Here is a 23,795-nt window from a genome sequence, read left to right as displayed (position 1 = left end):
TTTTTGGTTCTAATGACCGGATTTTCAGACACTAATGGCTGTAAATAAAGAGGTATGCTAATGTAGCGCAAACGATAATTTAAGACTCGGTTGGATAGTTCTTGAAAAATCTAAGCTTAAAAGTGTGGCCTTTTTTAATATTTTATTACTCAGAAACTATTTGACCGATTTCGTTAAAATTTTGCATTTTGTCATTCAAAATTACAAAATTTTAAATACTGTAATGATCTACCAATCAATTAAAAAAAATTTCGACTACTAAATATATTTTCATTAAATTTAATTACATTAATAAAAACAATTAAAGATTATTGAAATATTTTTTTCAGTGGAATTCTCTTCGGATAAACGAATTTTGTAATTACGTGCAAAAATTTCTTATTCACTTTGCAACTTCCCGAGATATGAAGAAAGAAGTTTATAAGTGAAATTAACATTTAGGAACCCGAACTTTTGGCCGACCTTCTAACAGAACTATAGGCACCATATCTTCCAAATACTGCGCTGCCCTCCTCTAACCATATACTGATGGTCAAAAAATCAGATTTATCAACAAAAAAAAGCATATTTATTCAGAGAGAGTACGTTTTTTGTCTGATTTCGTAACTTAAAATATCATCAGCACTAAATAATGACCATATTTGAATTTAATGACCATATTTGACCATTATGAAGAACTTAATTCGAAAAAATGCAATATCTTATTCAGGATAAAATATTTTTACGCATTTATTTATTGCACACTGTGCGTTTAATACTGAAATATTGAAAGGGTTACCAGGATTATGCACTGTATCGATGTTTGGAATCGACACAGTTCTTAAAAAATTACGAATCCATAAAGGGATGTGAGAAATGTGCAATTTCAATGCATGACTTTAAGGAGAAAATAGCCATTCTCTTTCTCTATTTGTCGAAGTTGGGGTAAAAAAAAAAAAAATCTCTCTAATGTTTTTCTCTCGCTCTAGTGCAGGGTTTCTTAACCTGAGGTTCATGGACCCCTTAGGGGTCCATGGGTCATATTTGGCGGTTCACCGACTGCTCCTAATTTTTAAAACTTTTGGATCTATAATATTTAAATAACATTGATCTTTTTTTCTTTCTAAAAGGTGAAAATACATACATATTTGAAACTAGGTGATCGAGATACTCCAAATTCAGTACGGACTGCACACAGCCCTCTAATATCCCTGTCATATTTTTAACATCCTCCACTTTTAACATCCCCCATTTTTAACATCCTCCCGGCTTTCAGTTTTCACCATCAGGGGCAACCCCCTGATGACGTCCGCTGTACTATTTTTATTATCCCCTATCAAGCTATGTACATTTGACACCTTGTTCGGGTTACTAGATCTAGAATTTTTTACTAAGAAGAAAGCCCAGTTTTTGAAATCTGGAACATTAGACAAACTTGGATTTGCTATTCCACAAAAACCTCTGGTTCAGGCATCTCTCAAAGTTGCATATCATATTGCTAAAAGCAAGAAACCGCATTCTATTGGAGAGACGTTAATTAAGCCATGTGCGCTGGAGATGATTGAATTAGTTTGTAGATTGGAACAGAGAAAAAAAACTTGAGGCAATTCCATTTTTAAATGAAGTGACACATTCAAGAATAGTTGAAATTTCTTGCAATATCTTGAAAAAGATCATCCATGAATTGAAAGTATCGCCATTTCCCTTTAGTATGCAACTGGATATCTCGAATTACAGTCAACTTCTTGTTTTTGTTCGTTACGTGTCTCTTGATGCTATCAAAGAAGAATTTTTATTTTGTGAGTCTCTTTTGCAAACTACAAAGACAATTGATGTTTTAGCAATGTTAAATGTTTTCTTTACCAAACAAGACTTCGGCTGGAAAGAAAAACTTCATTCTTCGTACAGATGGAGCACCTGTGATGCTTGGCAATAAATCTGGTTTTGCCCTGATGGTAAAAAAAAGTCTCCTAATGCTCCTGTTACTCATTGTTTTTTGCACAAACACGCGCTGGCTGCAAAAACTCTTCCTACCAGCTTAAAAGATGCATTATCAAAAGTTATTAAAACTGTAAATTTTATTAGACGTAGAGCTCTTAATCATCGTCTCTTTAAAAAGCTGTGTCTAGAAATGGCCGGAGTAAACGAGGTACTTCTGTACCACACGGAATTGCGCTGGCTGTGACGAGGCAGGTTTTGAAACAATTTTTCATGCTGAAGATCGAATTATCACTTGTTCTAGAAGAAAAAGATAACTCATTCTTCGAATATTTAAACAAAAAAGATTTTACCTATAAATTGGCTTACCTGGCAGATAATTTTTACCACATGAACAATATAAGTCTTTTAATTCAACGACCCGATATCACCATTATGGATGCAACCGAGAAATTACAAGCATTCTAATTGAAGATGCCACTTTGAAAAAAATCAAATTCAAAATGAGATATATGCAAACTTTTAAATGTTGGACGAAGTGCTTTCTGAAAATGGATCTTGGCAAGATAATTTGTTACTGAATAACTTAAAAAATGAAATCTGTGAACAACTGGAAGTACTTCAAGTTTCATTGAAAAAATATTTTAATTTAGATGAGATAAAGAAAAAAGATGAGTTGTGGATTCATCATCCTTTTCTTTCTGATATTTACTGTATCGATGATATGAACCTTGCCAAAGATGAGCTTATTGATCTTAGAACAAAGTCCTTGCTAAAAATGGATTTCGATTCAAAAACACTCGGAGAGTTCTGGTCTTATGTGAAAGAAGCTTACCCATTGCTTGTAAAGCGAGCTATTTCAGCTATTTTCCACAGTTGTGACAATAAAAACAAAACATCGTTATCGATTGAATGTTGAACAATTGATTGAATGTTGAATGCTCGTTGCTTTGTCGAAAACCATCCCTCTATTCAATTTATTAATTAAGGAAAAGCAGCAACAACCTTCAGAGTAAAAATTTTAATTTTGAATATTTTGTATACTATTGAAAAAATAAAATTAAATGCTAAAATAAATTGAATGCTAAAAATTTATGTTTCTTGCAATTTTTTTTTCTCAGAGGGGTGGTCCGTGACTTCTTAAAAAAATTTAAAAGGGGTCCATTGCATCAAAAAGGTTAAGAAACACTGCTCTAGTGCGACGTAAATGAACTACTACTACAACTACGACATTGCAGCTTACACATTTTTATGAACATCAAATCTAGATCATAGTTATAAAGATATAATCGAAAATCATAATTTTCATACATAAAACCCTCATTAATTCTAAGTCGGAACAGGGCATCGACATTTTATTTTATTTTAATAGATTTAGCGTGAAAGTGAACATTAGAAACAATGCCTCACTTGTTTAGATTAGATAGCAATGTCAGATGCGTAAACAAGTATTAGTAAAAAATTGTACTTGAAAATTGTACTCATGAGAACTTCATAACGCTTATAAATTCTAAACTGATAACTTTATTGATTTTGTTTTGATTTCATTCAATTCAGCGTAACAATGCATTGCTCACAGAGCACAATGCCCGATTTGCTCAAATAAAAATGTCAGATGCGTTAATAGGATTAAGTACAAAATTGCACTTTATATACATAAAATCGTAAGCACTTTTGAGATTATTAGTCTTTTAGACTCTCAATTGGTATTATTTGATTCAGCTTAAAAATTGCATCTGGAATGTTATCTAAACAGCAATATTCAAATCATCATCTCCACTGTAACCTTTAGAAATGGAAAATAAAGTGTCACAATATCTTAAATTCATGTTCATATCATGTATAAACAATATGATACAAAATGCATACTTTTGTCACAAAATGCACATTTACTTCGCATCATTATACCGTACCAATCCACTATTGGCTATCGAAACGGACTTCAAGTGGCAAGTGGTGCATAGCTGAACACTTTACCCAAAGCAATGCTAGGTAGGCTTTCACCGTTAGCGAATGGGTAGTCATTATAAAAGAAGAAAGTACGTTAATTTCTGTCATGATTTTAAATTTTTAAGCTTAATTTCTAACCAATTGGTTGGCAGCTATATGGATTTCAAAACTATATTAAACCTAGTGCTTAAAGTTAGCATCGTGGAAATTTTAAAATATATTTTTGACAATCTAAATGCGAAAAATATTATGAAAGGGAACAAGATATGGAACTGGTCTTCTCCACAGATGGCGTAATCGAGCTCCGCGATCGCGAGTATTATCACTCACTACTATATGTTAGCAAGTATACAAATAGCAAGACTTTAGCTATAAAAATTTTTCTTTATATACTGAGAAAGAACAACATTATGAGTATTTAAAAATTACATACAGTTTACATTATTATAGGTTTTGATTTGCGATGGGATCAGAGCCGTTTTTATGTTTATAGGGGCCCTGGGCCTGTCATTATCTGGGGGCCCTTTATGAGTAAATTTAGAGANCTACTATATGTTAGCAAGTATACAAATAGCAAGACTTTAGCTATAAAAAATTTTCTTTATATACTGAGAAAGAACAACATTATGAGTATTTAAAAATTACATTCAGTTTACATTATTATAGGTTTTGATTTGCGATGGGATATTTATTATACCATATAGATTAGTGATAGTTGGTCAAGTAAGAACTCCCCTAGCCATTCGTCTGGACCCGTGGCGTTGACTATGGTAATAAGATATGACTATTTCAAGTAGTAGTGTGGGATCATTGCTCTTAGGGCAGGTTTTGGCTCGGATCGGAGAGAGAAAAGGAATCTTTTTCTTCGGTCTATTTTGTTAGTCATAGAGTGATGAGAAGCTACCCTTCCTGAAATGCACTATTCTCGTTTCCATAGCAGCAGACGGCCTCAGACTCTGTGGCGGGAGGATTTCTTACCGTAGACAAACTATAGCTGCCTTCGGTGACCAGGTTGTTTGCCATAATATATACCAATTTGCAAGACGAGAACTGTTGATCGATATAATTTTTTCAATATTTCCTGACAAACGAAATTTGTAGATTTTGTAGCACGTCCTTCCGGTCATGAAATTATTAATACATTGCTCAACAGGGAAACTAATGCAATTTATATTATTATTAAAAATTAAAAAAGAAAAAAAACTTTCGTAATAGTTAATTGTTAAAGAAAGGGAAAAAAATTAACAATTAAAACAAAATTTATGGGGATACAATGAAACGAACGTGTCGCAACCCAAAATAAAACTGAGAAAAGTGACCACAAATTGGAGCATACAGCGTCATCTATCAAGTGAAACTAAATTCTCTCGGCCGCCTCGGTCAATTTTTTTTTTTTTAATTGAGGCAAAAATAAAACAAGAACAACACAACACGAATGTTTTTCTTGAAATTACAAAAGCGCAAGCGCAAATAACAAAAACAGCTGTTTATATAATAATATTTATTAAAATGCAAAATATTTTTTAAATGTTTCCAATTTACGATATCAGAAATAATTACAGTTATGTATGTCGTTGACACATCTGTAGGGAGTATCGAAACTATGAAAATAACTGTAATAAATTCAACGGGGGCCTATTGGGTTGTGGATGTTCTACCTGAATTTACCATAGATAAACTAAAATTAATGGCTCTAAGTCACTTTTTTAATCCGATAGACAGCATTAAAGTATCTGATCGTTATAAATTGATCCTTGTATCCCAAAATCGACCTCTTGCTGATGAAAGCACTATCAGAGATGAAGAAGTTAGGGAGAATGGTGGGTTCTTTTAAATGTTTCACATTATAAAAATGAAGTTTATTCACTTATTCTTTTTATAAAAATTTCTATTCATAGAAAATTTTATGGCATTTAGGAAATATTCAAGGTTTTCACAACCTAAGAGTTCACTCACAATTACTGTAGTGCAGATTGAATTGCTTTTAAATGTTTTAATTTGCAAATCACATTATAAACTCGAATTATATTCACATATTTATTATTTAAAAAGTGCTAAAGAAAGATTATTTTACAAAAATTTTATGTAGAAAATATTCATGGTTTTTACGACCAAATATTCTCACTTACTATTACTGTAATGTAGATTTAATGTTTTATAATTTAACATCCTATTCACAGTTAATGAAATGTCGATAAAATGTTTAATAATACATTCCATTCAATCCTAGATTCTGTTCACTATCACTGTAGTGCTGATGACAGATTCTATTCATAATTACTGTAGTGCAAATGATCTATTCAATATAATTACTGTTAAATATTAATTACATTCTATCTCAGATTCTAGTTACAGTTAGTGCTTATGTAATGTTTAATAATATGGAATTTATTAATATCAATTAGTTAAGAAATTATTTGTAATGTTGATTAAAAATCTAATTTTATTTACAGATGAATTATTGTTATTAAGAAGGAGGCCTTTATTAGTGCCATTAGGTGAAAGTCAGGAAGAGGTAAATTAAGTTTTAGACTGAATTATTAACTGTTTTTACTAATTATTCTGCTCCTAGTATGACAAATATATTGTAATTCTTCCTAAAAATATGTTTAGATAGATACAAGTTTTTTTGCTTTTTAGGAAGATTTCTTTTTTTTTTTTGTGTGTGTGTGTGTCATCTTTAGAACTCTTGAAAAGTACTTTCTCTCAAATTTTACAAAAAATTTAAAATTTCTCTTGAAAGTCTAAAAGGAGAAACTAAAAGAAAAAACTTTATTGTTTTTTTTTTTTTCCTCCTGCAATTTCTTGATTTTAGAACTCCTTAATTTTAATACATTAGCTGTATTTTTTTTCCGGCTTATATTTGACCTAAAGTTATAACTTATGTTTTCTGAGTACTTTTCCATTTCCCCAGTGCAACTAAATTCAGCTATTTTATTTTGCAAAAAATAACAATAATAGTTACCTTAAAAATAAAAGAAATATAAGAAGAATAAGAATTTACTTGTGCTTGATAAATTTAGATCAGTAACTTTTTTCAGAATCATATCACTTTTCTTATTTTATTTATTTTGATACTTCACTTGATAATAAATAGTTTTTCTAATTAATTAATTTATGTGCCATAAAATAAAAAGATTGTGAATACTATGCATTTTTTAATGAAATTTTCAAAATTATAATCAGAAATATATATTTTTTTTCATATACGTGTTGTTTTCATGTCCAAAAACAATGGTTAATTATTGTGTAATAAGCTAACGCAAGTATTTTATATCTTAGAAATATCATTATTTAAAAATAAATTAGATGTTTACCTTCAGATTCCTATTTGGTTATAAAAATTATTTTTGTTACAAAAATACTTTAAATACATTTTATTTGTCTCCTTATAAATATTTTTCTGATATATTTTCAAGCTTTTGTTTATATAGAATATTTTTATAGTGATTGATACATGAATTGTGCAACCTAAAACCTTGAACCTAAATTTGTGCAAACATAAAAAAATCAAGAAATCTTAATAGTCAATTGCTATTTTTGTGATTAATTTTTTGTTGAAAGTTTTGGTATTATAACAAAAATGTTTTATTTTTTTTTATGTTTTTCATCATCATTTTTCATCGTGTGGTTATTATTTATGCTGAAAAAAGAAAAACAATGATAGTAAGGGTAATAATTTAAGTGAATAAAGTTCTTTTAACAGTAAAAGCATAATGAACTTGTATTACAGCATTTAGAATGGGCATTTCAGCCAATGGTTTCTTCCCTCCCCCTTTGTATTTAAGAAGGAAATAACATTTAAGTAACTGTCTAGAAAGCAATTGCACTACATTTTATTCTTAATATCTGAAAGGGATTGTAATTGCAATTTGGTTACAGTTTTTATTCATATGTTTAGAACCATTATTAATATTTTAGAAAGAAGAGAAATGTCGCGGCCCGACTGACCTAGAAATTCAGAAGGAGACGTGCCATCTTCTTTCGAAAAACAACGATGCTACCATTGAAAGTCCTCCTGTGCCTGTTGATGTTAGTATTTTGAAACAAAATCTTATTAATTATTCTTAAATATGTTATTTTGCTGAATAATATTATAAAACTGCAAAATATTATGTTCTTAAAAACTAAATATTTTATAAAATTATGTTATTAACTTCATCATTGTGCTGCCAATATTATAATTCATTGATAAAAATGACACTGAAGGAATTTTATTTTTACTTTTTAAAAAAAAAGAGAGTAGAAACTAAATGTATTATCATTATCTTATTAAACTATTTATAACTACTGATTTTTAATATCCAATTTTTCAGTAAAAGTTTTTCAACTTAAAATTTACTTATAAAACTTGACATTAGAAGTAATTTTGATTTTTGTAAATAAAAGTTAATCTGTTTCTTTTTCAAAAAAAGTTTATTTTATCTTACAATTAAAATTGAATTGCTAAATGCAATTTACGATTATGATCTTGTACATATATGCATATTTAAGGAAAATATTTTCAGATTCAATGTTCATATATGTTTAATTTGAATATTTAACAAATCTATTTAATGAAAATCTGTTTATCAAAGTTTACTTTCCTAAGTTTAAAATAATAAAAAATGTTTTGGTGGGTAATTTTGTGATTTTGGCCAATTTTCGCATGAATAAATGAATTTACAAAATTTAATAACTTATAACTCAGTTTTTAAAAAAAAAAAATCAATTCTAACAATTGACATTTGTAAATAATGGAATTGCCCTTAAGTTTGTTATTAAAAGTAATTAACATTGCATTTTTTATTATAGTTCCACACAGAGCTTAGAAAAATACTTGTCTCTCTAGTAATAGTATCTGAAAAATTACTGCGATATCATCCAGAAGTTGTTGCACTATTTAAAGAAATGGCAGAAGGTTAGTATATTTTTAATTATCTTAAAGAGAGTGAAATTTAAACAGAATTATCAATCTCTATTTTGCTATTTATTGTGTAAACTTTCTCATAGTGTGAGAAAATGAGGCAGAAGATAATGATTGAATTGTCTATAGCATAAAATAAAAAGAGAGAAATTATGATTGTGTAATATTTTGATTTGTGCCTTTTTAAAGGTTTTTTGCTTTCTTTGCAATACAATCAAGGATTTTTCTATTTCTTGCATTTTCTTGACTTGGTAATATCAAGTTTTTTTCTTCTTTTTTTTAGTGTTTTAAATATATTGCAGCATCTTTGAACAGTATATCTTTTTTTTTTCATCACTTTTTCCTGAAAATAGGGCTATATGCAGAACTGAGATTTTCCAGTTTTAAACTTTTGTTTTAAGATTTAAGAATGAGTGTATTTTCCTTTTTATCTTTGCTTTTTATTTATTTATGCGTATGTGTATATTTATATATATATATATACATATATATATATATATATATAAAATTGCTGAAAACTGAGATTTTCAATATGAAACCTTTGTTGTAAGATTTAGAACAAGTGATTTTTTCCTATCTATCTTTGCTTTTTTTTTATACATTTTTTTACTATGGCACTGAATTTTTTAAAAGTGTGTCTAATAGACTTTGCATCAAAGTTTTGATTTAAGAATGAATTTACTTATTATTATTTTTGCCTTCTTTTACCACCAGCGTTGTTGCTATCAGCATTCTTATTTAGAATGTTTCTGCTATGACGTTTAAAGCTGCCTGCTCTTCTGCATTTTGCTGAAACTTTCTGCTTTTATGGCCCATTTTGCACCTTTCTGCATTGAGATTCAAATCATCTGCATTTTGAAAATTTTCATTAAAGTTTTGTGCTTTCTTAGAACTACTTATTGCACATGCATGTGGGAAGATAGTGTGAGGCTCTATTGCCTGTATTAGATAACGTCACCTTGAAATTTATCAGTCTTTATACCATTGGTGCAGAATTTGGATGTGAAGCATCTTATAGTATATAAAAAAAGGAATAATATTTTCATTTTATTTCAGAATTATTTGAGCTGATTGTATGAATCTTTTACTCTACTATTGTAACGATGTATACCAATAACTGTTGCTGGTATTTTCATGAAATTTTTTGAAACATTTAAGGGCTCCGAGATCACCCATAAACGTAGTTGAGGATAAGTAGTTTGTCATGGGATAAATAATAACATCTTTAAACTATCTCTTTCTTATCCTTTTTTTTAAAAAAAAAATAATAATAACAAGAAGTTTAATTAAGGGTACTATTGATTCTTCGAAAGAATAAAAATCTGTAAGGTATTATGTATTTTAGGTAATATCTTATAAAATTTTGTTGTGAATCTTCTGTATTCTAAAAAATGGGTGTTGACAGATACGCATTCTTTTGTCATCACTTTGCCCTGAAAATATGGACAAATTAGTTTGTCAAGTTTAAATCTTTGTTTAAGAAATTACAAAGTTTTTTTTTTGTTTCTTTACTTTTTTTCTTTTCTTTTTTTTGCTGATACTTTTTGGTTTTTTTTTATCTTCTTCTTAATTTCAGTTATAATGTTTTTATGTTTCTTAGTTAGTTTCGGTTAATAAATAATTAGCACTCATTATTTATGAAGCTCATATTAGGCCATTTTTACCAAAGATTGAGTCGAAACATATTGTTTATTCTTTTAACTATGTGCTACTTGGGGAAATTCAGTACAAAATTTTACTATCATCATTTGTATGTTTCTTTTCTTTTTTTNAAAAAAAAAAAAAAAAAAAAAAAAAAAAAAAGAAAAAGAAAGAAAAAAAAAAACGTTTTAAGAATGATTATAAAACGTTCTTATCTGAATTAAACTTTTTAAAAGAAAATTATAAATAAATACTTTATTGCTGGGGTCACACATAGTCCTTTCAAGGACCACAGGTTGTGCATTTCTAACTTTTTCAATTAATTGAAGCTGAATATGAAAAAAATGATGACAGGCTCTCTCTATTCTCTTAAATGGATGAAAACATTTTTTGAGTTTAGTAATAATAATGAACCATTTTTCGTCTTTGTTTTCCATTACATTTTAAAGTGTCGAATATCATTATAGTAGCCTTCTTGTTTAAATTGAAATTTTTAGCAAATTTATATATTTGCTATGGTATGATTTGGTATTTATATGGAACTGTTTATAGGTGATGAAGTTAGAGAAGATGAAATTACTGTGGATAGGACTTCTTTGAAGCAGCTGATGGACATGGGTTTTGCTGAAACCCAAGCCATTGAAGCATTAAAACAGAATAGGTTTGTTTCATTCTTTTTGTTTATCTTTGATTCTTAATTGATGATCTCGCTTCACTGGCTTTGAAAATTTTTTTCTTCACTTTTCAGTTTTTTCTATGCCTTATTCGTATTATAGTAAAACAATTTATTTCTAGAATTATTTATTTATAATATAAATGATTTGTAGGAATATATCATATATATACTTTTAAAGTTATATATAAAAAAAAAAATTTCATTGCTTTTTATTACCCATATTACCTTTTGCAATCTGACCATGACTTGAATAAGTTGAGAAATGCTAATTCTTTACTTTGAATTACTATATTGTTGTACATAAATTTTTAATTCCTTGCTGAGATTAGTTTCTTTCTCACGTAGTAATGTATCGGATGCTATGGATTGGCTGTTGGCGCAATCAGTTGAAAGTACTTCGATAAGTAGTCCAGCTCCAACTAAATCTAGTTCACCTACTCATATAAAAAAATTTGCAAAATTTTCAGTTTCCAAATTAGGTAAGTTTATTACATTTCTTTCTATTGTGAAAAAAAATTTTTTTTTTAACATTAGTATCAATCAAAACTATTTAAAATTAGTTTTATTGCTTCAGCATACTTAAGAAATCACGGATAAGTTTTCTTTCTTACCATTCCTAAAATTGAAAAAAATTATTGAATTTTCATTTTTCTTTTCTTTTGATGAATAATTTTTTTTTTTACTTGCATTAATAATGAATAGTTTAATAGCATGTTTTTGCATGCAATCCTGTCATGAGTACAATAATCTTATTTTATTTCAAACTGTTATGTACGTTCTGAAACTTGCAGTTAAAATTCAAGTAGTTAAATAAAAAAGATATTAATTTTTCAAAAAATATTTTTTAATACAATGCTGAATGTTACAAAATTGACCATTACAAAAATAATAATAATAAAAAAAAACATTAACTAAAATAATAACTTAAAGCTAGCTGTTGTCTCTTATATCAAAGCATGAAAAAACCTCATTTACATTTTTGTGAGAAATATGTTAAAATTATTTTTCTAAATTTCTACACCTTAAAACTATTAATCAGTTACCAAAAATTCACTTGATAATACATGCATCAGCATACTATTTCTACGTAATAATTCAAAATATGGAGAGAAAATAAATTTATTGAGCAAACAGTTTTAAAAATGTCAAACTTCTGTTTGTTTTCTATTACTGTTATTGGAAAAAGTAGCATTTATGAAAACACTCTATGGGTATGAAATTATTCGGATTGCAAGTTGCATAACATAATTTTGTCATTCAATGGTTAAAGTTTTAAGAATCATAACATTTTACAAAATTAACAATTCTGTTTTACCAATTTTTTTTCCCAATTAAAAATTACAAAATATGTTATGTGCTTAAATATATTTGAAGATTTGTTTTTCTCAGTATAGTTCTAGTTTGTCTTAAACATTTCAGTGGAAAAAGTGGAAAAAACACTTCCAACATCAACACCTACTCCAAAGCCTGAAATCGAAATGCCAAGTACTTCTCATGGAAGTGGTTCAACCAATAGTGAACAAAGTAGGATTGTAGAAATGATTCGATGCTTTCGAGCCTATAAAAGAAAAGTTTTTAGACCTAGTGCTACTGTAAGAAACATTTGATTTTATGTGTAAATTTTTGTTCACATCAGACTCTCAGTGTAATATAGATTTTAATACCTGACTAGATTATCTTCTTTACATTTTTATATCATTAATCGTAATTTATTATTAGGTTGCAACAACTAATTAGTGTTACAGTAAATGTAATGTTATTGTAAGTTTTATGTTCTGGCATATTCTCACGTAAATATTTTTAACACTTGTGGTTTATTAACGACATTTAAACATCTTTTTTTAAGAGACTGTACTGAAAAATTTATTAAGATTTAAGAAAAAGTTAGAACGACATTTGTGGTCATGCAAGTTTTTTTTTTTACTTAAAGAAGAATTTCTATACAGCATTTATTATTTATTTCAGATGTGTCTTTAACTCTTTTGTCAAACATCTTAACTTTGGACCAATTATCTTTTTCTAAACCTTTACTTAAAATTATGAATTCATGGATAAAAAGTTTAGAATAAAAATATACAGGGACCACAGACCTTCTATTTTTTCTGCTTTTCCTATTATTTCTGCACCCCTCCTTTTTTCTGTTATTTCCTATTTTTTCTTATTTTTTACAAAACCATCTGTCATTTCTGCTATTTCCCCTTTGAATGTAGTGACAGCCAAGGAGATGGAATAATGACTTCTAGCGTCAAGTATTGCAATTGCACTTGTTTTTCAATTCGTTTGTTATGAATGGGGCAGAAGGTAGTAGAGCGTGAATTCTTTTTAGTATGCCAGCTTCTGCTTCATGTTCAACTGGAGTGGAGGAAAAATTAAATCATAAAGAGATTGTGATACACGTTTTCTTTCTGATTTTGATTAATGTTATAAGCAAAATGTTGAAACTCTAGATAGCATTAATCCTGTGCCAGAATTACAGCGACATTGTCGCAGAACATTACACAGTTCTTGCAGAAAGATGGAAAGTAAAATTTTAGTTAAAAGTAAAAAAATATATATATATTTATAGTAGCTACTGAAGTGGAAAAAATCAGATGAAAATTGAGGCGTGTTTATTCTTCTAATAAATATGAAAAAAGTCTTAATTGCAATTGATGTTGAATAAATTGCAAATTTAAAGTAATAATATTTGTGGACCCATGAATGCGATCTGGTAGTTGAGAAGCAAATCATTTAGATGATTGCTATCAAGTCCAGATTTCTTAGAAGCATATATTTTATTCATTATTCTTAGAACATATCCGATGAAACACAAAATAACTTTTTTAAAATTTAAAAAAAATTTATATCTTGTCCTTATATAATTTGATTTCTTAATTGATTGGATATATTAATTTTATTTGCAAAAGGAATATACATTAAGGTGTATTAGATTTGTAGTTTCTTCTATAATAATCTCACTTTTCGTTGTAAGACTGTGAAGGAAAGTTTATTTCGTATATTATTTTCTGTTTTTTTTTTTTTTTTTTTTCAATAATGATTAAGTGAATTTTATTTTAATTATATGAATAAACTTTTAGCTGATGTGAAACTATAATATTACTGCAATATAGTTCTCTCAGTAGAGCTATTATAATATCAATATTTTTGCTTATTTCTTTATTCTATCTGGCTAATTTTTAGTCAATTTATTAATGTTGATTTATAGGCACTATCGAATTTGAAAGAAATGGGCTTTGCAGAAGCAGATATATTAGATGCCTTAAGAATAAATGGAAATAATCAAGATACTGCTGTAAGAACTCATTCATTATTTAAATTATTAAGAATTACCATATTATTTTTACTTAAACGTTAGAAATTGTCATTTTACGGTAAAGAATTAGAATATCAAAATAATTTCAGTGTGACTGGCTTTTGAGTGATAAAAAGCCAAATTTTGAAGATGTTGAAGAGGGATTAGATCCTGATGGCCCAATCTATAAGTCCATAATGTCTAATCCTGTAGTGCAGCTGGGCTTAAGTAATCCTAAGACATTCCTAGGTGAGTTGCAAATGGTTATATGATTAAGAATAAATTTTAACTGCAATAAAATGCTCTATACTCTTTTATTTTCAAATGTTAATTGCGTATTACTTGAATAAATTACTGTGGAAATTGCATTATGAAACAGCAAAAAAAGTTCTACTTTGTCAAAATATAATTTGGAAAATTCATTTTAAATTTCTTATTACTGATACTTTTTAAAATAGCCATCTCACTACCTCAAAGGTTAGTAAAATTAAAAGTACTTCAAAGTCTTTTTAAGACCTTTAGAGTCTATAAAAAATTTTATCCAAATCTTTAAAAATTTTAATCTTTAAAAAATTAATTTAATTCTTTGCAACTGATTTTAAATTAACCCAAATTTTAACAAACCATGGAAATTTTAAGAGATATTTATTTGGTTACCATCTGGTGACCAGTGGACTTTGTGTTTGTGGCGATACTGATGAAGATGCTGAGCACATTCTTCTTCTTTGCAAACTGTATGCGAGTGTCCGAATTAAATTAAAGACTGATTTGAGGCGGCTTTCTATTTATTGGCCTCCTGTTTTTTCAGAACTGGTCAAAAGTATCGAAAGTCTTGCTGCCTTGCACAATTTTGTTTGTAATGTAAATTTTTAAATTTTCTTGTTTGTTTTCTACTTACTTCTGTAAGCCTCATGCTATACTTTGCAGTGCATGAGGAGTTTTCAATCGTTTAAATAAAGAAATAAATTTTTAAAAAAATCTTTAAAAAAATTTTAATCATAAGAATATTAGAAACTGTTCTTCATTTTTTCTGATCACTGCTTGATCATATGTTTATGCAATCTAATTTTATCGCATTGTTTATTATAGTGAATTATAAAAACATCTTTTAGAGGCATAGCACCTGGTTTGTTACTGTTTTGTATATTAAAAAAGTATTTTGTGCGGATTTTAATTTTCCATAATGATACATTGCCACATTAAAGAAAAGGGGAAAAAATGTGTCAAACCTAATTTTAGAATCTCTATGTAAATTAAGTGACTAATTACCTTGATGCTTACATATGCCTAACTTTATTTAAACCCATTTATTCAAAGCTTAGCATGTTAACTAATTTTAAGTATTCTAGTTCTGTTTCAGTTTTTAACCGATCTTTCGTACCTGCTTTTTTACTCATTGTAAATTATTTTTATCTGTTAAAAGAGTTAGAAAAAATTAACTGCAATTTAGGAATTCCTAAACTCAAATTTTGTCATGATAAAAATACTTGCAACTTTAAATTTATTCCTTAATCTCTTAAATTGCTTTTTTTTTAAATTTTGCTTAAATTCCCTTATCATAGAATGATTCTTTTTATTATTTATTTATTTGCAAGAAACAAATCATTATAAAGATGATATTTTTTTCCCAGCCCTCCTTCATATGCTAGAGAACCCTACAAGTGCTTGTCGCTGGCTGAGCGATCCAGATACGGCTCCCATACTTAGTCAAATTTTCCGTATTTATCATGCAGAGAAACATTCATTACAGTTAGCCAGGCCATTCCCACAGTAACATCAATCTGTGTACTTCAAAAGTGTAAATAGCTTTCATGTAAAAGTACAAGCTGACTTTTTACTATAGTAAGAGACTGAATAAAATGTATATTTAAGAAATTCTATTTATTGTATAGATGAAAGTTTTGAAAAGAATCAAGTAATGTTAGTACATGTATAAAGCTCTCTAATTTAGGAAGAAAAAAATTTGCTATTTATTTCTTTTTCATTGTGTATATTAAGGTTTGTACTTAAATTAACTCTAAAGTTATTCTATAGTTTTTTAATGAAAATGTAGATCAGTAATACCATACCTTCTTAAAATTTCATTTCCTGATTGAAGACAAATTTTAATGTAACATAGTATATTTAACTGTATATAGTCATTTTTTTTTTATATAACTGAAACATTATGCATTGAATATTGGCATTTTATCAACACACTTCTTTAACATTTATAAAAACACTTTTTAATCTGTTGCGTAGTAAAGGTACGTTCTGAGTTAAAAGGTAATTACGACAGCTATTCTTTAAGTTAGAGCTTCTAAATTCCATTTTATATTTTCTAATGAATAATGCCAAAAAGTATATTCAAATAGACCCAGAACGAGACGTTTTATCGTAATTCGATGAGTCGGAGAGCTCTGCTAGTTTGTGGTTGAGTCATTAAAGGATGATAAGCCTGTTTCTATCTAAATTGAATGCAACTTTTGACTATAATCATTACAAAATATTTAAAATTAAATTAAAATTATGTTGATTGAGACAACAAAAAAAAGTACAAGTTAGAATGTGCACTAACAGTCCACCCATAATGGGTTGGTATGCAATGACATTTTTGACCTATGGGTTAGTATGCTATTCTCAATCCTTTAGATGTGCCACCCCTTACAGTTATGGCCATTAGTTTTAATTTGTTACTAATTAAATAAGGTTTGAAATGTACTAACTAGTATATTTCAGGGAAACATCAGGAAATTATAAACAAAACATAGCTTTTAATGAAAAACTACTTTAGTTAGTTAAAAGGTAGAAAATAAATTTTAATAAATCAACAAAATAATGCACCATAACTGTTTTACACCATGTTTTTTGACCTTGAAGACTGGAGTATTTTCAAATTGTTACACTACATGTTTTTTTACTAACCTCTCTCATCATACTTATACCAATTGTTACCTTGTTTTTCATGTACCCTTTCAAATTATTTATAATATTTACTCTTTTTTATAATTGCAAAATACTTTTCCTTCCATTGTAATACTTATCCCACTATTATACTGTTTATTGTTGTTGTAAATATGTGTTGAATGATCTTGGATCTCAGTGGAATCCTAATTTTAATTACGAAAAGTATTAAATAAAATCTTAATAAAATTAGAAACTACAAAATGACTGAAGAGATTAAATGTGTTCTTTTTTATCTCATATTTTTCAAAATTATGATTAGTTAACCTTCTAGACGTGGAATTCTGTCTTCCGCTATAGATCATTCCTATCCCATCAGATTTTCTCTTCTATTTTTCTTTAAAGACTGTTGTACAGTATAGGTGTGTGTGGGGGGGGGGCATTCTTGAAAATCAGCCCATCAGCAGAAGGCCCATACGTGTAAATAAGCTTTCTATCTTTTTAGCTTAAAATGGAAAAACTGATAACTTTAAAAAAATTAAAATATTTGTCCTCAAGGCTTATTGGTATTAAAATTTTATAAAGGATGTTGTTGTAATTAGGAAAGGTTTCATTATATTTCAGTGTTCTATGTCACCAATGTAAATGAAAGTTAATTTTTTGTTTACAATGTGTCGAATAAAATTTATTTATTTGAGCAGTCATTGAGATTTAGAGCAAATAAAAATCATCTGACAAAGTTTGTTGTTCAATTAGCTCAAAAAATTTAAATAAATAAAATTAAAGATATGAAGATCAAATCAATGTGCCGTTTTCTTTGCCACGTGTTTCATTAATTTTATGTGCTGGTTGATGAGTTGTTCATGTCTTGCTTCTGCAACATATTTTAGCTTACTCCATTGAAAACACTCCAATACAGGTTGTTTTTCAGATACTTTTTATTTCAGGGTCGCCACTCCACAGGGAGAAAGAGGAAAATACAGGGAATTTAAAAATCAGCTGAAATAACAGGGAATTTTGAGTTTTTCTTTAGAAACTGGGAAAATACAGGGAATTTTGTTTCTTATTTTCATTTTTTAAAAAATGGTAGCACCAGTCAAAGTGCAATTTATGGAATATATAAGGATGATATTTCAGCCATACTAAACTAGTTCACTTACTATAGCATCATTTGTTTTAAGTATGTTCATCTGTTCCTTCTTTTCTTCAAATTTTTCAGCAATTATAACTAGTATGGTTAGCCCAATATAGCCATACAAGAGTTTCAGTGATTGTGTTTTTCCTCTTAATATATTATGTATAGTATATACAGGAAAAATACAGAATTTTTTTTCTCCAGATTTGAGTGGCAACTCTGTATTTGCATACTCCTCATGGAGTTTGCTTTTTTTTAGGTTAACACAGTCCCATCATATCCCCAGTTACCTTTCACTTTTTTTTCTCCTTTTGTCATAGTTTGATTTTGTTACTTTAAATTTCTAGTATCATTAATGTTTGACACAGTATACTCATTTTCAGTTTTTATATTCTTTTCTACATTCTTAAAGAAGTATCAGATTTTTAGGTTTTGAAATTAAAACTTGGAATGCATTAATTATTCTGACTCTTCAGTATCCAGCCACCTAAGCCAATTACCTAACTAGGTTGAATTGCTAGATATTTTGTATAATTTTCCTAAAATAATAAATTAAAAAACTTTAACATAATGTTTTTCATAAATATATAAAAAAAAAAAATATTTTAGTACTGTTTTAAAAGAAGACAATTTATTCAATATAACTAAATAAAAACAAATAAATTAAGGTGCGAATGATTATCGGCTGCATATTTTCTTTTAAATAATTTTACTACTTTACTTTTACTATTTTGATGGGGGGAAAATTTTATAAATTTAATGAGCTACTAATTTTTTTTTATTATATTTTTATTTTCTGACTGGTATTATTAAATAATATTTTTTCTTTAAGTATCTGGCAGTCCTTAAGTATAACAAAGCTTTAAAAAAAAAAAGTATGGAATACAATAAATTAAGTTTCAAATTTCTATATTTTGCTGTATGTATACTATTTCATCACATCAAGATTATTTAAATTCATTGACTTTATTCATACAACCATGATATTTATATACATATATATATATTAATCTAATTGTAATGCATTGGCTAATATCCCAGTCAAATATTCCTTTATCAGTATGGTAAGATCGCAATCTTTAATTTAAATACTCTGAAGAGCTATTTTTGATGTTCTTGTAATGCTTTTTGATCTGTTATTTGGTATTGGACTCTCTAATTGAAGGAAGAAAAAAAATTTCTGGATATGAATGAACCCTAATTTATTTCCTCATCGTTTATATCTGTCTATGACAGAGATGGCAGATGGCTACCAATCGACATGCAACATGTTTTTTGGTGGTATACAGGAATAATTTTAAATTATATTCAATCACACTCACAGAAGACAATTAAAAATCAGTTCAGTGGATTCAGAAACAAGTACGATTTTGAGTGCCATTTTGAAATTTTATAGAATGCAAGGGCCCTTCTACTTTGGAAATTCTTGTTGTAAGAAAGACAAGTCCTTTTTTTTCAGGGTGTGGGGGAGTATAGGAATAAATAAAGAGATAACAGAATTAAATTTCAAATTTTGAAATTTTTTTTGAGTACAATGTTGTAATCAGGTGTTTTCATTAATGAATTCTTTGTAATTGATTGTAAGAAATTGTCTTATTTTAAATTTAAAGCAAATTAATAACTTAACAGCAAATTAAATGACATCCTTTACTGTTGTGTAATCCTTCTTTCTAAAGAAGACTCGTGTTTGATTTTTGCTTGATTTTTGCGTGCAATTTAATACATCAATATTAAATAATTTTTGAAATGCGGAAGTTGAATGCTTTTTGAGAAATTTGTAAATAAATAAATAAAAAATTAATTTAGTAATCTTATTTGCAAAAATGAAACTTAGATCTCAAGTTCTTTCTTTGATGTTTCATTTCTTTTTTAATTTATCTAACAATTTTCATTTATTAGAGTTATTTAGTATTTACTTTAATTTTATTTTCATTTTTTTTTTCCTTAGATGAAAATTTAATTACGTTGCAAGATGTCTTTGAGGGTATTGATGTGATTTTGATATTCTGTTTAATTTTACTATTCTAATTTAGAGTTCAGATGTTATCCTGTTACAATTTGCAAAAAGTATTAAAATTGTGGAGTTTTGGGGTTATCATTGTTTAGTGTAAACCAATATAAAGCCACTTAATTATTACTTTTTTTATACACTTAATCATTGTTAGAGTACAAATTTTGCTTTCAAAGAATTGTATGTCATAGTAAAATTGTGAAAATTTTATTAATTGTTCATTGGCCTCTTTTACATCTTAACCAGAGGCTGTGCATCCCTGCTAATTTAGCTACAGATGGATCTTAATAAAAAATAATAACAAATATTAAAATTTGTTTAATCAGTAGTGCAAATTTTATTTCATCATTCAGCTCAAATTTATAAAGAATTTTACATAACTTTTTTGTCATAGTATATCTGCAATTTCTTTTATTTCAATCTTCTTTTTTTTTTTTAAATTTATTTATTCATTTTTAAACAGTTTCGATTTTTGTATTTTTAAAAAAAATAAAATTGCAGAAAGTTTTTTGTTTAGTGTAATGTTTAATATTCCAACAAAGGGCATAAATGTCTAAATTTATCGATCAAACTATTAATCACTAAAAACCTTATTTTTAAACTTTGACATTCTTAAGTATAGTGTTGCATATTTTATGTAAATTGAACTGAAATATCACTTATATGCGTTTTATAATGTTGAAGCATCTCTTAGTTGTTTGCAAATGGTATTTATAGCAACATTTTATCAAAGTTCAATGAAAAAAGTCATTTGCCAAAAATGAAGAAAAAATAAAACTGTGAGATATCTGATAAGTGCCAGAAGTGTCTATTGCAAAAGAATCATGTCAGCAGTAAAAAAAAAAATTGCCAAATAGAATTATTGGCATGCAAAGCATTGTGTAGCAAAATATCATGAAACAAAATTATAGTGGTACAGTAGACCTAGATTAACCAGATTATCATTCGGATTGTATTGAGACATTATTTCTTAATCTCTTTCTGCCATACATATATGCCCTCTATAATCATGTAACTTTTTCTATTATAATCTCTATTAACTTTTATGCCCTACTATTTAACTTTTTCTTAGAACTTCTTCGTTCCTTTTTTGGATAAACCGACACTGAATTAAACAAATTCAGCTTCTAAGATTGAATCGTTAACTGATTTAGTTTTTTTCTCCCCCGAGTCGATTTTGTTTATTTATAATCCATTTGACACTTTTTTAGGCTTTCTCTCAATTCCATCCGCACTATGATTATATTTGTCTTTCTCGGTTCTAACTATGGAGTTAGAGGAAACAAAAGAATTGACAATTCTTAGATTTGTTTAGCAAAAGGAAACAAAATGTCGTTTGTTACTGGCATAAAAAATCATTTCTTTGCAATCATGCCATGCAAAGTGTGATTTTTATTCTGTAGGCCTTGTGTATTCCTTCATATAATTGAATTCGAAAAAGAATAAAATTGGATGTAAATGTAAAGAAGAAAAAAATTGGAATTGAGCTTGATCAACAAAGATATGAAGCTATTCAAGGTTCTGCTGTACTTAAAAATTGCATTGAGTTATATAAATTGCATAGAGAGGAAAGTTGGAAATTGTTTCAAAATGTTTAGGTCTGAAATAAATATTTAAAGTTTGCCTGTTCCCCCAGTGTGTTTTAGGCATCATCTTTAGTTTTTTTAGGAAGAAAAACCTAAAAATTACTATCTAGAGAGACAACTGAGGTATCGTTTCTTATATATTTTGTTTGATGAATCAAGACCTAAAAAGAGTTTATCTAATAGTTCATAAGTTGTAAAGATTTTTTGGCTTATTAGACTTTACACGTAACCCTTTCATCTTCGAAATTATTAGTTCTATCAACTTATATCAGCTCTTATTTGATTTCGTTTAAAGCAATTAGCAATTTAATTGTCTAGATTGAAATGTCAGACTCATAAATATGTATCAGGTAAAAATTGTGCATTATTCATTAAGCCCAAATAACTTTTAAACTATTAGTAAAATAAAAATTATTTTGGTTTTTAATTCAACAATGTACTCTGAGAACAATACCTCACCTTTCTAGATAGCATTGTTTAAGTTTCTACTCCTTAGTAATCTCAAGAGGGTAACTAAAGCCTACATCTTGAGATGGACTAAGTTCAGATATTCCTATTGGGACTAGGCTACAACTTTTAAAACAATGTCTAGCTTTATTCTAATTATTTGAATGTTTAACTACTTAAGAACTAGCCTGAATCAAAAATTAATTGTCTTTAAATCTATAGACTAATGTTGCTAATTACATAAAGGCATTTTTCTCTCTTCTTTTTACAATAATGTTGCTACTTTGCAATTATGATAACTGCTTCTGTTATAAATATAGCAATAAACAACGTTTTTAAAAGACAATTTTGAAGTTTGTGTTTATACTTATTTATTTCTTCTTATATGTATACTTTTCTAATTTATTTCTGATAGTTTATTTAATTTTCTAGTCTGTTTGCAATTTTGTGTTTTTTTGAAATTGCGGAATCAAACATGGCGTGTACATGGCCTTTATATCTTCATCTTCAACTTATATATTTATTCTATAAAAGTGTAAATTTGCCTTGTTCTGGTTTGTAAGCATTAGAATGATGTGATATTTATTGTTAGTTCATAAATAACGTTTGTGATGTTTCTGTATATGTATTTGAGTTCCAAGTTTATGTAAAAACAAGAAATAATAAAATTTCTTCTCTTAAACCTACTTGTCAGTTTTAATACGTGGGAAGAAGGTGTTTACTAAAAAAAATTCTTGAAAATTTTTTAAGGTCAATGAGAAACTTTTATTTTCGAATAATGCAGTTCTTGAATCTTAGATTCTGCTTTATAAAGAAAAAAAATTATAATCCTTCAAAATGTTTATTCTTTGTTTTATGAGGGGGGGGGGAGAGTTCGTCATGTGCTCATGGAGTTTGGCTCTTAATATCAGTTTTATTCTAAAACCAATTTTTAGTTAACAATCATACAATTAAAAAAATTAGTATAAATAATTCTTTTTTTTTTAAATAAAAATGAGCATGTTGTTAACTAAAAGATGATTTTTATTATAATCGAAGAAAAATTATTTAGCCTAATTTTTGTTATTCCTCTATATTTTTGAACAGAATTGATTTTATAATTTTTGCGTGACTACATTTTGTCAAATGTATAAAATCAGAAGATTTTCTTTAAAAACTGTGATTTTTTATAGTTTTCTTGTCTTACATTTGATTTGTGGAAAATGAAAGCGCATCTTAACTTTTAAATTGCTTATTATATTTAATGACGTATTTGAATCGCATAATAGCTCACAACTATTAAAAAATTTGGTGATTTTAATTGCGTACTGAGTACCGTCGTATGATTTCTATTTTTTCTCAGAGGGGGCGG

General features: G+C 27.8%; 1 protein-coding gene across 1 annotated transcript; it reads left to right on the top strand.

Annotated features, from left to right (window-relative positions):
• The first annotated feature begins 5,264 nt into the window (after positions 1–5,264).
• Positions 5,265–17,529, top strand: LOC107441193 (Kip1 ubiquitination-promoting complex subunit 2). The gene is made up of 10 exons (XM_016054359.3): positions 5,265–5,687; positions 6,321–6,382; positions 7,789–7,899; positions 8,662–8,767; positions 10,967–11,075; positions 11,436–11,569; positions 12,510–12,682; positions 14,296–14,382; positions 14,493–14,631; positions 16,014–17,529. The coding sequence occupies exons 1-10, from the start codon at positions 5,432–5,434 to the stop codon at positions 16,154–16,156; spliced, it is 1,320 nt and encodes a 439-aa protein (XP_015909845.1). The 5' UTR covers positions 5,265–5,431; the 3' UTR covers positions 16,157–17,529.
• The last annotated feature ends 6,266 nt before the right edge of the window (positions 17,530–23,795 follow it).

This window comes from Parasteatoda tepidariorum, chromosome 4 (genome assembly GCF_043381705.1).
Source record: "Parasteatoda tepidariorum isolate YZ-2023 chromosome 4, CAS_Ptep_4.0, whole genome shotgun sequence".
Taxonomy (NCBI): Eukaryota; Metazoa; Arthropoda; class Arachnida; order Araneae; family Theridiidae; genus Parasteatoda; species Parasteatoda tepidariorum.
Note: the sequence above shows the minus strand (reverse complement) of the source record. Positions and strands in the feature narration are given on the sequence as shown.